Below are 16,709 nucleotides of genomic sequence, written 5' to 3' on the forward strand. Positions count from 1 at the left end.
AACGCTAAACTGCCTGCTCCCCAGGCTAAGGTAAAGTCACCTACAGACAACCAGCTGTCTGTGGAAGGGGAGGCCCATTTGGCTCCCCACACTTCCCATCAAGGAGGTGTAGAAGGGACTGCTTTGTCAGTAACCAGTTTTAGCCAAAAGGCTAGTAAGGCTCAGTCAAAACCATCTACAGCAACCAGCTGTCTGTCGGCGGGGAGGCCCACTTGGCTCCCCACACCTCAAAAGAGAGAGGTGTAGAAGTTCCTGCCTCGACAGTAACCTGTACTAGCCAATAGGCTAGCCATGCCAAAACAGGCGGCATGGTAACCCAGAGAAAGTCTCCTGGGGTTAAAGCGGTCAATGAAGCAGAAGCCCTGATGGAGGGTATATCAGGCACTGAGGAGGAGTTTGGGATATACTCTATATACAATTAAGATGACCTGATGACATCGCTTAAAGAAGGTGACCCAGATACCTAGTCATGACATGGGAGCAGGTGAAAACAGGAACAGGTATGTGCTCAGGACTTGCAGGTTGGAGCTGAAGGTGATAGGTTAGACTTGCGAAAGCCACTATGGCGCGGGGAGTAAGTATGGGAGAGGATGACTCCACCCATACAAGGCCACTTTTGATTTAGTATTGTTTAACATCTAGTTCACAGGCGACTCTCATGCACAATTGCTAAGCTTTCCTTTAACCCATTGGTGAGCTCAGGATGATGCAGGCTCTATTAGAGTACCAGAGGATAGTGTACATGCATGTCAGACACGAAGCTTGTTGCCTCCCAACATGATTGGTGGTTAAACCCATGTTTGAACCCTAAAAGTTACAGGTTCTATGTTTAAGCTTAAAAGAAAAAAAGGGCACGTTGTATATGCAGATGTCTCTTGTGCGTGTGACTATGTTACAGAAACTTTGGATAAGAAAGCCAGATAAGCTTTGGGAGGCAAAGCCTCGCACACAGGCTTGCAGAATCATGTAGCTTTCTCAGTTTATTGATAAAGCTAAGGAATAGCTGACTAGATATAGAGAAGAGTGTATAAGAGGCATTCTTCTTTCTGCTACAAGAACAGTTAAGTAGTGGTGAGTGAATATACAACAGAATGAATTGGATAATTACTTTGGAACTGAGTACCTAAAGTTAATTGCTTAAGAAAGAGGGATCAGGAAACTGCAACAAGCTTAGGTCTGATTCGCAGCTGTCCTCTTTCTGAGAAAAAAAGAGAGATTGTTGAGCACCTTATTTTCACCCTTGTACACATTTTCACGGTCACACACTAGCAGGAGTTGTCCATCAATTCATTTTTAAAAGGTGAAATATTAGTTAGCTCGGACATAAATGTGTTATCTCCTAAGAAACCATGAAAAAGAAGGTATATAACTAGTACACCTTTTTGGTTGATCCCTCATTTTCAACAGACACTAGCAAGTTGTCCTAAATTGGCACTGGAAAATTAAAACAGCAATCAAAAACAGTGGTAATTTAATTGAACACAATTAAAAATTCAACTAAAATATACTAAGACAAAGCACAGAAAAAAGTTGAGAATCGCATGTGTTGGCTTAGCAGCCCAAATGACAGCAATTGTTGTTTGGTTGCGTAAACAAACCAGCCACAGAAAACAGAATCTTACCGTGTTGTCGATCGGAAGCAGTTACAAAAATAATTACTTTAATACATGTAATTCATGTTATCCTATTGAGGAATGACACGGTAACATTTTAACGTCGCTTGTTCGCTTAATCTTTGACCGTTTGATAATACCAACAAATCAGCAACTGATCCCTACTAGTATTACCGACAAAACAAAAATAATGCCCATAGAAATGAGAAGAATTTATTCAAATGAATGGCTTCGCGTTGTGCGTTTCGACGCACGTATTGCCGTGTAGCAGACGCTGCACTAATCGAATGTAAAATTAACCTAAGTTCCATTTGTTATACTTTATTGTTGGGACTCTATCTACCTTTATGATATCTATGGTTTATATTTCAAGTTACCGTAGTAGATGTAAAATCTTTCTCGAAGCCGTTTATTCTCTTTCTGTTCAAGCTTTGGAAGTACAAGGACTTTTTATTTTTGTGCGAGACTTTCTAACTCGCGCACTAATGGCTTTTGTATTTTATCGAGCTATTGTTTTATTGTACTTAATAGGACTATCGTCACAGCGAATGTCATATTATGATGGCGTTGAAATGCCAAAAATTGGTAAGCTTTGGTTTTGGTAAAATTTGGTAAAATAGTGCATATATATATACACTATATATATATATACTCAGCTCAATCAACGATCTTATTATCCTCTTATAGAAATCATATTATTGTAGCCACTATCAATTTTATTCTCAATTATCATATTATACCACATTATATTAGCTTTAATTTTTAATTATGAGGTCAACAGAACAGTATTTTCTCAAGAAAACCTCAATAAATAATATTCACAAACAAACAAACAAACAAGCTACCACAGAGTTTGCATCCAATCGCGCGCACATGGGTTTTCATTTTAGTTCTATACAATATTGGTGATTTAACGATTGTAGATTTCGACGAGCAGCTGAACAGTTATCCATCAGCATAAATAGTTTGCGTGACATTTAAATACAAACCTGCTCCTCTCCGCCATTTACATGTGATATTACATTATAATTTTTATTGTCATAAGCATAACTTCTGTGCTCAGCAGGAACTACTGTGACAGATGACTACTTGCTTTTGAAGTTGTAGTTGTTACTGTTGCCTATACATCATAAATTAAAGCAAACAGATAACAAACTCAGAACATACATATCAGTGTGTAAAAGCAGTTCTAGCTTGGAAATGGTGGTCTGTATTTGTCGCAATTTAAGCATTCACCTCCAGCACAATTTAGTAAAGTCAGCTATTTACTCACAGTTTAACTAGCTGATTACTAGGCTGAGGTTCATTACTTTTTGAAACATTCCGAAACAACCAAAATTTGATAACCTTATTGAAGAAAAGTCTTCTTTATCACATTCTTCACCTAATGCAACTCAAAATACATTTGTTATTCAAATTAATAAATAAACATTGTGAGCAATATAGGCCTACATAGTTGATCATTTTTTAATGTTAAAATATAAATCGCATCAGTATTCTATCAGGACCTGGAATGGTATACACTGTTCATACCTCTATAGGAAACACTATTCATATCTCTATTGGGAACAATGTTCATACCTCCATGGAGAACACCGTTCATAGCTCTATAGAGAACATTGTTGATATCTCTATAGGGAACACTGTTCATACCTCTATAGAAAACCCTTTTCATACCTCTATAGAAAGCACTGTTCATAGATCTATAGAGAACACTGTTCATACTTCTATAGGGAACACTGTTCATACCTCTATAGGGAACACCATGAATAGGATGCATAGGTTAAGGCTGTAAAGGTTTTGAAAACTGCTATCAAATTGTTTGCATTACTGCATGTTTAATATACTAAATGCGTTATGCAAAGTGTTAATTTGAAAACTCATGATTTTTTAAAAATAGAGTGAACTTCCGCACACTCGCTTCTGGACACTTGAAACCATTTTAGTTATATATTAGGCTGCATGAGTTTTTGTCGTGTAACCAGTATTTGATTAGTTTTACAGTGTAAATTGATCTAGAAAGTTTATAACTTCATTTCTTAATATCACACTCTTACAGAATCGATAGTCAGATGGGCCTGTCTTAACAACTTCTCAAAAAAATAACATTATTAGGAGTTTAATACTTTAATTATTTGGCTCTTTTCTAATATTTTCAAAGTTTGTGAATAGTCATGTCAACTAGATTATTCTGAAGACCAGCTCAAGTGATCATGGTATGGTATGGTTTATTAGCAAGAGTGCTTCTTTTAGCTTCTTTAAGCTATGGATGTAGCAATTTGCTCAAAGGTTTATTAAGTTATAATGATTGGTCTATCTTTGGTCTAGATGATCATATCCCATGATTGGTCCATATGATAATATGGACCAATCGTGGGAGTTATTCTATCGTGCTTGCAATTTTATGTTAAGTAATTCTTGTCAATCATACTTATTTGTGTTATTTCACACCTGAAGCATGTGGAAATATTTTCATAGTAAAGTAGCTGATCGATATTTTTATTAGTTCATGTTTAAATGCTACTTCATGCAAATTTTAGAATGCTTGATTATTATATTATTCCTTTCAGAAGTATAAAAACACTTTTTTCACTATAAAAACTATTTAGTTTGACAGAAAAAATGTTGTGCTTGGTTGTGGCTTTCCTAAATGAGTTATGTTTTTGATATGTTGCGTTTACATGATTAGCATTCAGCTCCTTCACTGACACTCAGCTAAATGAATGGTACTGCATTATATATTGCACAAGCTGTGCCACCCGACGTTGCCCGTGTAATAAAAGAGTATTTGGACGGAAAATTGATTTGTATTTAACATATAACAACATTTGCCATTCTAACTTTCAAACTACATATCATGAGAAAGGTTTTTTGTCTTATAAACAATGAGAAGTAGTGAGAGTTTTGCTATTAGCCAGTGTAAAGATGTGAGCGAACAGCTTCTCGTGACGTTGTGCTATGACCAGCGTCATACGTAAAGCAGTTAGGTATTGCTCAGATATAATGACTTATATTGGCAGGTAAGCAATTCGACTGCCGTAGTCTATTGGGCTAGACTGGTGAACGGCTTGGTCCGAGATCAAATCCTCTTCGGTACGGAATATTTATTCCAAGATTTTAAGATCTATAGGCGGATTTCCGACGAACACACGACTGACTTTGAAACATCTATACTTAGTAGCTGTGCCTCCTGGCGTTGCCCGGGTATTAAAAATCAGCTTATAAACAATGAGAAATGATGATATTTGCTTACCACTTGCTGGCAGGCAAGGCAGGCCATTGTCAAGTGGCCTGTGGTACATTGCCACAGTGGCACATTGCCAATGGAGAATTCCACTAAGCTAGTTAGTAAGCTTCAAATGCCGGTAGGCAATGACATTGCGTCAGCATTATTGCCCAGTTAGGCTATTCTAACAATAGCTATAGCCGGAATGCAGACAGGTATACGACATACAGACATACTTTGAGAAATATATAATATAGATATAGATTGTAAAAATTACATTGCCTACAAACATCTCAGACTACTTAATGCCAGTACATAGACAGTTCTTTGAACAACAAAATAACAAGTCAATTACCTCAACAAAGATATTTGGAGTGTCTTCAACTATTTAGTTTTAAAATATAGATTAGTTATAAACATTAAATTGTTTTTATATTATTTTTATATAATGGAATTATTTTAATGCTAGGTTATTATCTAAGGTAATTATCATTATCATATGCTTTTGGACTATGGAACAAATGAAACCAAATACCATGGATTCTTATATAATGCATTCATTTTAATGTATTATATAGTTATGATATAATATATTAAAGTTGAATATAATATACCAGGGATTGCCAAATGATTTTGGCCATGATCCGTTACAGCCAAATCTGACGCATTAAAGATCCATAACAAGCTGTAGATGTCCTTTTTTATTTTTTACTATACATAAACATGCAATTATTTGTGTACATCTTAAAACATGGAGCCAAATACGATTTTAAAAAACTTTTTATATATGTAATTTGACTAAACATCAGTGAATGAATGTGATGTAATAAATATGTCTGATATCAGTGAGAAAAAATGATGAGAGGGCTTTGACTTCACAATACTATCAAAACGAGGTTTACTGCTATTTGCAGCGACTCTTAATGTTTGTGAAGATCGGTATTTATGAGTCAAGGTTCATGATATTTTTCACAAAAATCATTGCTGACTACAATGAACTTACAAAAAACTTCTAAGAAAAGTTTATAAAAATCTTTTTAAAACCAAATTTTTAAAAATACTTCAAAAATCTTTTTAACAGCCAACTTGAAAGATCCATAAAAAAAACTAAAAAGATCCGGATCTAGATCCGCCATTTGGCCATAGCTGTAATATACAGTATCATCATAATGCCAAATTACCAAAGTATTTATTATTACCCTAAGTTTTGGAACATTGAAATTAATTTAACTAATTACAGTATATTCTTATATGAGACAAATTTTGAGTCTAACTACTCAGTTCGCAATCCAGTCTTGCTGTACATGGATAGATGACAAATTGTTACCATGGACCGTAATTTTGTTTTTGATATTTTATAGTTTTGATATTACATATTTAATAACAACATATTTAACGTCAACTATTTGTAGCTCTTTATGTAACTTTGGTCTCAATTTTATTGAAGCGATAATTGGTGGCGGCATCGGTGGTACAACTGTTGCCTACAGACTTCAGCAAATCGTGGGATCTCATCTTTCAACCTTTGATGTTTACGAATCCGATCGTGTTGGAGGTCGACTAAACACAGTAACTGTTAATGGAAAGGAGTACGAGACGGGTGGTTCTGTGATACACCCGGCCAATCAATATATGGCTGAGTTTGCTCAAATGTTTGGTAAGTGGCGTGGCTAAAAGGATATCAACAACGGTGATGAACCATTGTTTCACTTTCTATAATGCTTTTGCTAAAAGAGCTGTTACTACAGGCGAGTCCGCACATTTTTGAAAATTTTATGTGTAAATGCAGTTTTGCTTGATTTACTTTGCTTACCATGCTTGTAATGCCCTGGTTGGCATGGAATGCTTGTAATGCCCTGGTTGGCATGGAATGCTTGTAATGCCCTGGTTGGTATGGAATGCTTGTAATGCCCTGGTTGGTATGGAATGCTTGTAATGCCCTGGTTGGTATGGAATGCTTGTAATGCCCTGGTTGGCATGGAATGCTTGTAATGCCCTGGTTGGCATGGAATGCTTGTAATGCCCTGGTTGGTATGGAATGCTTGTAATGCCCTGGTTGGTATGGAATGCTTGTAATGCCCTGGTTGGCATGGAATGCTTGTAATGCCCTGGTTGGCATGGAATGCTTGTAATGCCCTGGTTGGCATGGAATGCTTGTAATGCCCTGGTTGGCATGGAATGCTTGTAATGCCCTGGTTGGTATGGAATGCTTGTAATGCCCTGGTTGGCATGGAATGCTTGTAATGCCCTGGTTGGCATGGAATGCTTGTAATGCCCTGGTTGGCATGGAATACCGCTAAGGATTTTATTTTGGCCTGTAAATAATACTCTTTTGTCTTCTGTATTTTTGTGTAATGTTTTTTACTTTTACTATGCAGTCATTACTAGAACTTCAATTAAATTCAACCATAATAATATGGACCAATCATGGGAGTTATTCTATCGTGCTTGCAATTTTGCTAAGTAATTCTTGTCAATCATGGGCCTACTTATTTGTGTTATTTTGCACCTGAAACGTGAAAATATTTTCTTAGTAAAGTAGCTGATCGATATTTTATTATTTCATGTTTAAATGATACTTCATGCAAAACTAGTGCTTCATTATTATATAATTCCATTAAGAAGAATAAAAACTCTTTTTTCTACAGTAAAAACTATTGTTTAATCAGCAGAAACATGCTAGAGCATGTGTTAAAAAACCCACCTAAACTAATGTTAAAATAAATTACTTGTGAATAGGTGGATGTCATTTATCTACCTACTTGTTCACATGGCTTAAATATTGAAAACATCTTGGTCATTTTTTATAGCTAAAAGTTTAAAGTACACGTAGTTAAAAATGTTGACAAAAATAGCATGAAAAGGTTTGGAATAATGTACAGTCACATATCGACATATAAGCTCAATGCTTTTTAGGACTGAGCTCGTATGTCAATTTTTTCAGTCTGAAAGCATTTCCTAAATAAAATAACTAAACACAAATTAATTTGTTCTCACGCTATGAAAAAACCACTTATAAACAGGAAATTACGATGGGAAGAAGTGTTTTTTATTTTCTGTAATTCAATACACACCCTCCTAAAATTATAAATACCCATTTAGTGTCTATGATCTGCAATAAATGGTAACATTATTATGTACTGTACTGTATAGAGTTCTTGCCTTCAAAATTTGCTTAGGGGTTAACAGTGGTGAGAGAGAGACTTGACACTACGTAACAAAGCATAGACCTTGAATTTAACTTGAATGAATTTAGCTTACTAAACACACACATTGTCCCAAGCTAAGTTTTAATCGTTTATAAAACTTAACTCTAATTTTGTCTTTGTAATGGTTATGTAATGTTGTAATTTTTTTTTGTCTTTTTCCAGCTTGGCACTTTGTGCCTCACTAACTTTTAGGCTATTTTTTTAAACTGATTCGACTAGAAAGACTGAGTGTTGATAGTGGAAGAGTCACGAATACTTGGCCGTTTAGTGGCCATCGAGAACTGGCTCATATCTCAAAAGTTTCTCAAGGCAAAAACTTGGTCCAAAATTTGCTCGTATCTCGACTTTTTCGTATGTTGAGACACCAGTATGTCGAATTATGATTGTATATATATTACGTTTTTTTAACTTTTAAATGAGGTTAAATGCATGAAACAACACCAACAGGATGTCAAATGTGAGACTATTCACTGTACACCTATTCGAGATGTTTGTAAATAATATTAACATAATTATGTACACCTTAAAAGACAGAGAAGACCAAATGGACCCTTCAAGTTAAACTTCCAAATTTGTTTCATCATTCGTTAAATGAAAGATACTACCATGGTGCAAGATCTCACTGTTGGTTTTGAACAGGTTTGAAGCACTTAGAAGGAGCTGATGGGAACTTTGCCATGTTCAGAGAACAGGAGAAGGTGTTTGAAACATCAACTAATTCATGGATAAGCAGCTTGCAGCTCATTTGGAGATACGGTTTGGATTTAATCAGAATCCAACGCAGCACTAGCAGGCTACTGTCAGATTTTGGAAGGTTGGTATTGGACGTCATAAACAGTGGTACCTTGAGATATGAGCCACATGAGTTTTTCGGGATTCGAGCACGAGTTCGAGCTGGATTTTTGCTCGAAATTAGAACTGAATTTTGAAACACGAGCTTTGCTCAGAAGATTTCTGCTAGGTTGTATAAATGTACATTTCTTGCAACTCGCCTGTTGCATTTGCGTAATGAGCAGGTAAATGCAAATGTTGTTAGTGTAGTCATCTATCTTGAAGGTGAAAATGCAATATTTATTTTTGGTTGTATTAATAATTTCTTTGATTTTAGATTTATAATTATAAGAGTGTTTCACGTTCAAATATACTGTACTGTGGAGTACCTATAATGGTTACGCAGGTTATTATGGGGTGTATTAGAAGTGTTTTAAATATAGTGTTATATATATATATATACAGATTGATATAGCTGGCTTCTCATATACATGTACAATGATTTAATTTCCTATCCATTATTCTGTAATATTGATTCCATGGATAAGATACATGATGCCTCATCTATGAAGCTGTTTACTTTCATGAAAGATTCATATTACTGTCTACTCTCCTATCACCATCAATATCTTATCTATCCTCAGTTTTTTCGTGACGTCATTCTATCATTGTCTGCCATCTTTGTAGACAACCTTTATCGTTGAAAAAACGAAGCTTCTGCAGTAAATTTTTGCGAATGACGCTTTTGTTTGCAATTTTTTTAATATAATATCAAAATAACACCAAAAAATACTATTAAATGAGAGAATGACAATTTTTCTACAAATAGGGCGGCGTTTTTGCGAACGAGTGCATGCGCAAACTGATTGATGACGTAAAAAAAATGATCGATATAATCTATTCTCATAAAATGAACAAAATGAACTAATCATTTTGTCAAAGTTTTAATCAAATGATCTAATATAATATCAAGTTAGCCTTTGTCTAACAATCTAATATCTAATATAATATCAAGTTAGCCCTTGTCTAACAATCTAATATCTAATATAATATCAAGTTAGCCTTTGTCTAACAATCTAATATCTAATATAATATCAAGTTAGCCCTTGTCTAACAATCTAATATTCTTATACAAACATGTATCTAATATTGTAAACAGAGGCTCCTGTCTGAAGTTACTCATGAAGTGGTCCTTCTGTCGCAGTACTCTGTACACGAGTATCACTATTGTCTAGGATTTATGGCTGGCAGGAGGAGCTTCAGTCATTCACAACTGTCCCTAATCTTCTTCTTGCCATGTCTGATGAGATCATGGCCTCAACTAAGATGTCTTTCAAGGACAAGCTTGATGAGCTGAAGATCTCCATGAAGTTTACGGAGGAACTCGCTGTAGCTGCAGCACGCAACAACTACGCACAATTTCCTGCCAGTTTGCATGGTTTTGTTGGTATGTGTTTCTGAGAGTATTCTGTATGTTTACTATGCATATGTTATTATTGCCAGGATATGTATTTGAGTAACTCCATGTGCACACAATTCTAAATTTCTGCATCATCCACACAATTGAAACATAGTGATAGTTTTGTAGCATTCATAAAGGTGTTTATTGGTTAATCATGCTGGACTGGTTGATACGAGTCACAGAAGGGCACCTATATTGGCTGGTTAGGAGATGAATTTTCACGTTCCATAGATGACTTTTCATTGGTTGTTACAGCCCAGGGAGTAGTTTTTTGTTGTTATGCGCTTGTTGAGTGGTTGTAATAAGTTTGTGCATGGCTATAAATGAGTTCTTATTGGCTGGTATATATTCATAGATGAGTTTTTATTGGATAATATGTATTTATTAGAGCTGCCCAACGATTATAAAAATTGATCGCGATTAATAATTGGTCTAAACCAGTTAATCTTTGATTAATCTTATAATTAATCTTGCCAAAACGTGCGTATTTGAAAACACATAATACAGCTACATACAAGTTAATTATATTTGAGACAATTATTGCCAACAGAAGTACATGTTCTGTACAATGTATATAAGTTACAATGTATTAATTATTATGAAAATAGTCCATGAAAGTTTATAATTAAGCCAGCCAAAAGTTGAGGCAGCATAGTTTATGTCTATGCATAGCATAGTCTATGTACAATATCCGAATGAAGAGATGCTCTCTGCCTACATACAATATTGCCAGCTTTAAAGAATAGCAGCTCACAGGGGACAGTAGTGGCGTAGTCAGCAGTAGTAGTAATTGTTTGCGGCAGCTGATGATGAATTCTGCGCGGTATGATGAGAATTAGTTAAATGATATCTTAATGATGATGTGCTGTGGTGGTAGGCAAATTCTTTCTGGCATATATTGCACTTCATGTTTTTGTTTAGGCTTCCAACATCGTCTGAAAATGCGTCAGCCTGTACGGAGGACATTTTTCCGCTTTCATGTTCCAATAAAGTGTCAATCTTACTGTCTTTCGAAAGAAAAGTTAGTTTTCCGAAGCTGAAATATGATTGTGATTTTTTGAAAAATTAAAACCTTTGTATAATTAGTCTAAAAAGTTTTAAAATATAAACAAAAAATAGACTAAGATATTAAGTAATACCGAGATTGCTTTTGTTGCTATTACCTAGAAACATTTTCAAACAACTAACAACATGTAGGCTTACAGCTAGATCGACTCGGTGCTTGCGCCATTGTACTGTATAAACAAGTTTTATGTTAGTGACTCCCTTAGTGTTTTCATAGTTGGGTGCAAATAATTGTGGTTATATTTAGTTGGTAAAAAAGTGCTGCTTGTTATAATATTTATTTGTTGGTAAATTAAATGCTAGTAAAATGCTACATTAGTAGCATTTTACTAGCATTTAATTGATGTGGTTCCTTTCCAAGGAAAGGAACCACATCAAGATCATTACCTCAGTTGCAGTTTAATTGAAGATTAATTGGCTCAACTCAGTTAATCGTTTATTTGTAGTGATCGCGCGCCGTTAATCGTTTAATTAAGGTGATCATTGTGCAGCTCTAGTATTTATAGACAAGTTCCTATTGGTTAGCAGTGTCTAGAATTATGAGCTGTTATTGGTTAGTATGTATTCATAATTGAGTTCGTCTTGGTTGTTTTTGTGTTCATAAATGAGTACTTATTTTTTAGTATGAGTCCATATATGAATCCTTGTTGATCTCCATTGATGATTCTTTATTGGCTAGTAGTGTTCATGGATGTATTTATATTAATTAGCATGTGTTTTTAGTAATGTCTCCATTGGTTAGTGTGTGTTCATGCATGTATTCTAGTTGATTAGTCTGAGTTCTCAAACGTGTCCTTATTGGTTAGTGTGAGTTTTCAAATGAGTCCTTATTGGTTAGTGTGAGTTTTCAAATGAGTCCTTATTGGTTAGTGTGAGTTTTCAAAAGAGGCTTTATTGGTTAGTGTGAGTTTTCAAAAGAGTCCTTATTAGTTAGTGTGAGTTTTCAAAAGAGGCTTTATTGGTTAGTGTGAGTTTTCAAAAGAGTCCTTATTAGTTAGTGTGAGTTTTCAAAAGAGGCTTTATTGGTTAGTGTGAGTTTTCAAAAGAGTCCTTATTAGTTAGTGTGAGTTTTCAAATGAGTCCTTATTGGTTAGTGTGAGTTTTCAAAAGAGGCTTTATTGGTTAGTGTGAGTTTTCAAAAGAGTCCTTATTAGTTAGTGTGAGTTTTCAAATGAGTCCTTATTGGTTAGTGTGTTTTCTCAAGAGTCTTTATTGATTAGTATGTGTTCTCAAAAAAGGCCTTATTGGTTAGTATGAGTTTTCAAACGTGTCCTTATTGGTTAGTGCGTGTTCTCAAGAGTCTTTATTGGTTAGTATGTGTTCTCAAAAGAGTCCTTATTGGTTTGTATGTGTTTTCTTAAATGGCACTATGTCTGCATACATTCATGGGTTTATGAAAATTCTGGATTAACGTCCAAAAGTACTCTTAGTAAAAATAAGGTTTTCTGTGTGATGTAGGTTCGGTTAGCATTGCGGGAGCGGAACCTGGATTGTGGGCTGTACAGGGAGGTAACTATCAAGTACCTCAACATCTGTTAAAATCTTCAGGTGCTCAGACTATTTCTTCGAGAGTGACAAAAGTATCTAACATCACTAGCAATTCAAGCCGACCTCTCTACAGATTAGAAACGGCTGATGGCTTAACAGCCGAATACGACCTTGTTGTGTTGGCTTTTCCGTTAGTTAAAGGTGCTGTTGAGGTGGAGTTTGAAGGATTCAATACAGATATCAAAGGTTATGAACAGCCTTTCCATCGAGTCTTCGTTTATATAGTTGACGGTGTCCCTAATCATAAACACTTTGGTTACGACTCGTTGCACGACATGCCTTCCATTATATTTCCTCTCTCCGAAAATGACTTTTACAATACACTCCAAGAGATTGTTCCAGTCAGTGGTGATAGCAATCCGCAAAAGCTCTGGAAGGTATTCGCTAACACAAAGTTGACTGAACAGCAGCTCGACACTCTTTTTGCATCGAGAAAGTCGATGGAGATCATCGACTGGCTTGCTTATCCTGAGTATCAACCTGATGAGACATTTGCTTCGTTTGTCCTTGCGCCAGGACTCTATTATGTCAATGCTATTGAGTCGGCAGCTTCGGCCATGGAGATGTCCGCGATGGCAGCTGTGAATGTTGCCTATCTGATGGTGAATGAGTGGATGGGACACGAACATCTAGTTGATAACATGTTTATCATAGAGGAGAAGCACATTAAGATGGAGCTATAGCTTTTACAATACTTTAGTTCAGTTGCAGCTTTTAATGCATTAGATTAGTATGTGAACATGGGGACTGAAGCCTTCATACACGCTACCTAGTACTAAGTTTCCATGCAGCTGCAATGCAGCGACACCAGTGCCGAAGCACCTTTTGGGCTGACAAGCAGATTATGTTTTCATAGGGCACTATTATAGGAGAGCGATGCATTCTGACAAGGCCTATGTCTGCATAGCACCAAGAAAGCAAGCCATATATGCACAAATGAGACACCGTCAGCCGCTAAGGCTGTTTCTGTGGCACAAAGATGACGTATCACACGGGTGTTTCTTATCTAAAAAGTGACACTGAATCACGACCGAATAAAAGCGACACTGCTGCTTCCATGATGGCATTGCAGCGACATATGAGGGTTATCCGCCTTCGCTGTACGGAAACTTAGCGTATGTAGCTCGGGCAGGCAGCCATGAAACACGATTTGTATGTTTCTTTTTAATAGTCATTATATAAAAAAGGGAAACCTTATATTTTCAATTTTTTAAAGATTATTAAACAATCGAATGTGATATGTTCAAGACTTGGTCACTGACTGACTGGAATGTGCTCTGCGGTTGGTAAACAGGTGGAAGATTTTTAACATATTTGCAGCCAACTCATTTATAGCATAATTTTATGCTTTGCAATCATTTTGTTTGGAGTAATCGCTTTTTGCAATGAACACCATTTACAACGATTAAATACAACATGCTGATTATCCTCTGTGTTATGCAGTTTTATTTAATTTCTGTTTCACTTATGTCGGGGTTGTCCTCTCAATGATTATTCATAGAATGATTATCCGTAAACTGATGGCATCACCGAGGTAACGCAGATATATCGAGTAACATTGAAGCCGTCAAACTTTCCTAATATTTCGTCATGCAACCTAACTCGATAGTCTGCGCAATGTGCATCACTTTGGCGATGTTGGTTGGCTGTCGTGGATCACTTGATCTATATTTCTCTTCATGATAGTCACTGCGCTACTAATATTACATTAACCGTTCCTGTGACCACCTTGTATAATGAGAACTGATGCTGCAGACTATTTGCTCATGTAACGGCAGATGGGTTTGCACTTTGCAATATAGTGATATATGTTTTCACGATTATGATATATATATATCAATAGCTGTACTATTCGCTGTTGCCCGGGTAATAAAAAAGTCTTTGCACAGAAGATTGATTTTATTTAACACTAGCTGTGCTAACCGGCGTTGCCGGGAGAATAAAAAATTCTGTACAGAACATTGATTTGTATTTAACATATAACAACATTTACTATTCTAACTTTCAAACTACATATCATGAGAGAAGTGTTTTGTATAGTTGAAATAAATTAAGATAAAAATGAAAACAATTGTAAAGGTTTTAAAACTTTGTCAAACAACTGTAACTTTCAAGCTGTTAGCCTGGCACATTGCCAATAGAAAATTGCAGTAAGCTGCTAGGCTTCTAATGACTGTACTCCATGACATTACGTCAGCATTGTTGTCCAGCTGCAGTTACTCTAATAATAGCTATAGCCGGAATGCAGACAGACATACGACATACACACAAACACACATATATTAAGAAATATAGATATATCAAACTATGTTATGACGATCACCTACATAGTGTGGGATTGCTGCCGATATACTTTCGATACAGTGTATACCAGCTTTTATGGATTGCTAATCACCTGTAAGGCTTCTCAGAGCTATGATTTCAAAGAGACCTTTTGAGCTTTGCTAGAGGCGTATTACATTCTACATCTTGGTCGGTAGCCAACCTTGAGGACTTCTATGCCGTAAATAGTGAATGTTTGCAAGACTATAGGTAGCTAATACAATTTTTACAAAGACCAAAGTTGACGACTAAGTGCATATTTCATGTTTGGTTCAATACATGCATGTACTACTGTATTCAAAATAAGTTACAATAATTGTACAAAACTTTCATACAGAGAAGTGTATAAATTGCACTAGGGGGAGAATAAAGATGTAATATGCCAGTATGCGCAAAAGTAGAATAGGGGAGATGTCGGATGTGAAGGGAGCTGCAGGAGGGGGTCGTTAGAGCAGCACAGCTATTTTTGAAGGTTGTAAATTTAATGGAGTTTTCTGGAGTTGGTTAGAACCTGATTTTCATTTTACGCAATATCTCAGTTTGCAAACAGATTATCTCATGAGGCTATTCTATGAGTATGCGTAACCTAATTGCTTTGATAACCCTTAGAATAAAAAGTGATATGCTCCATCACTTTTTTAATTGCAGCCATTTTGCTGGTGATACAATAAGGTGATACAATAAGGTCAAAAACAATGTCAAAAGTAACAATATGTCAAGACTCTTGACATATATACTCTTGACTCAAGAGTATACATTATAAAGGAAACAAAAATTGGATATTGTCAGCGACAGCTGTCCAAATGTAGTTTAATAGTTACAATAGACAAAGATGAATGGTTTTAACAATTTAGCACCAACTTTATGCTGTATTTAGTTATATCTGTAATTAAGAGACAAGCCAGTTTGCACCAGCTTTTTCAGTGTACTATTTTGTGGTCGACATATTTGAGATGCAATATTTAGCATTATGTTACACTAGCTTTGCTACCTGGCGTTGCTTAAAAATCAGCTTATAAACAATGGGAAGTGTTGTAATTAGAGTTGCCTGCTACTTGCTATTATCCTGGCACATTGTCAATGGAAAATTCGAGTAGGTTTACTAAGCTTTGATAAATTTTGAGTCGATATAAGCTGTTATGAGTCACGTTATGAGTCAGATCAGCGCAACTAAAGCTTGCTCTCACGGCTCATATTGGTAAGTTTACTAGCTTGCTCAAATTATCCATTGGCATTGTGCCAGGCTAATGGCAGGTAACGACATTACATACCCCTGTTTTATAAGCTGTTGTTAATATCCGTGCAACGCTAGGCATTTCGTTAGTTATTTTATAATTTCGCTTTATTAAATTTTAAATTTATTTCTATATACATATATACTCTGTCATGGGTGAATACAGAAAATTTATGTTAGACCAGCGTTGCACGGGTCGTAAACAACAGCTAATAAACAGTGGCAGCAATATACAGTGAAACTCGGATAACTCAAACTT

At 35.8% G+C, this 16,709-nt stretch overlaps 1 protein-coding gene across 1 annotated transcript; it reads left to right on the forward strand.

Moving 5' to 3' along the window:
* The first annotated feature begins 2,048 nt into the window (after positions 1-2,048).
* Positions 2,049-14,320, forward strand: LOC137387194 (prenylcysteine oxidase 1-like). The gene is made up of 5 exons (XM_068073522.1): positions 2,049-2,198; positions 6,287-6,496; positions 8,688-8,862; positions 10,055-10,266; positions 12,805-14,320. Exons 1-5 carry the CDS (start codon positions 2,099-2,101, stop codon positions 13,575-13,577), a joined length of 1,470 nt encoding a protein of 489 aa, XP_067929623.1. The 5' UTR covers positions 2,049-2,098; the 3' UTR covers positions 13,578-14,320.
* The last annotated feature ends 2,389 nt before the right edge of the window (positions 14,321-16,709 follow it).

Source organism: Watersipora subatra, chromosome 2, assembly GCF_963576615.1.
Source record: "Watersipora subatra chromosome 2, tzWatSuba1.1, whole genome shotgun sequence".
Classification (NCBI taxonomy): Eukaryota; Metazoa; Bryozoa; class Gymnolaemata; order Cheilostomatida; family Watersiporidae; genus Watersipora; species Watersipora subatra.

Coding starts and splice junctions, on each gene's coding strand:
- LOC137387194 (XM_068073522.1), top strand. CDS start 2,099: ATGGCTTTTGTATTTTATCGAGCTATTGTTTTATTGTACTTAATAGGA. Junction 8,863..10,054: donor CTACTGTCAGATTTTGGAAG/GTTGGTATTGGA, acceptor ACTATTGTCTAG/GATTTATGGCTGGCAGGAGG. Junction 10,267..12,804: donor CAGTTTGCATGGTTTTGTTG/GTATGTGTTTCT, acceptor TGTGTGATGTAG/GTTCGGTTAGCATTGCGGGA.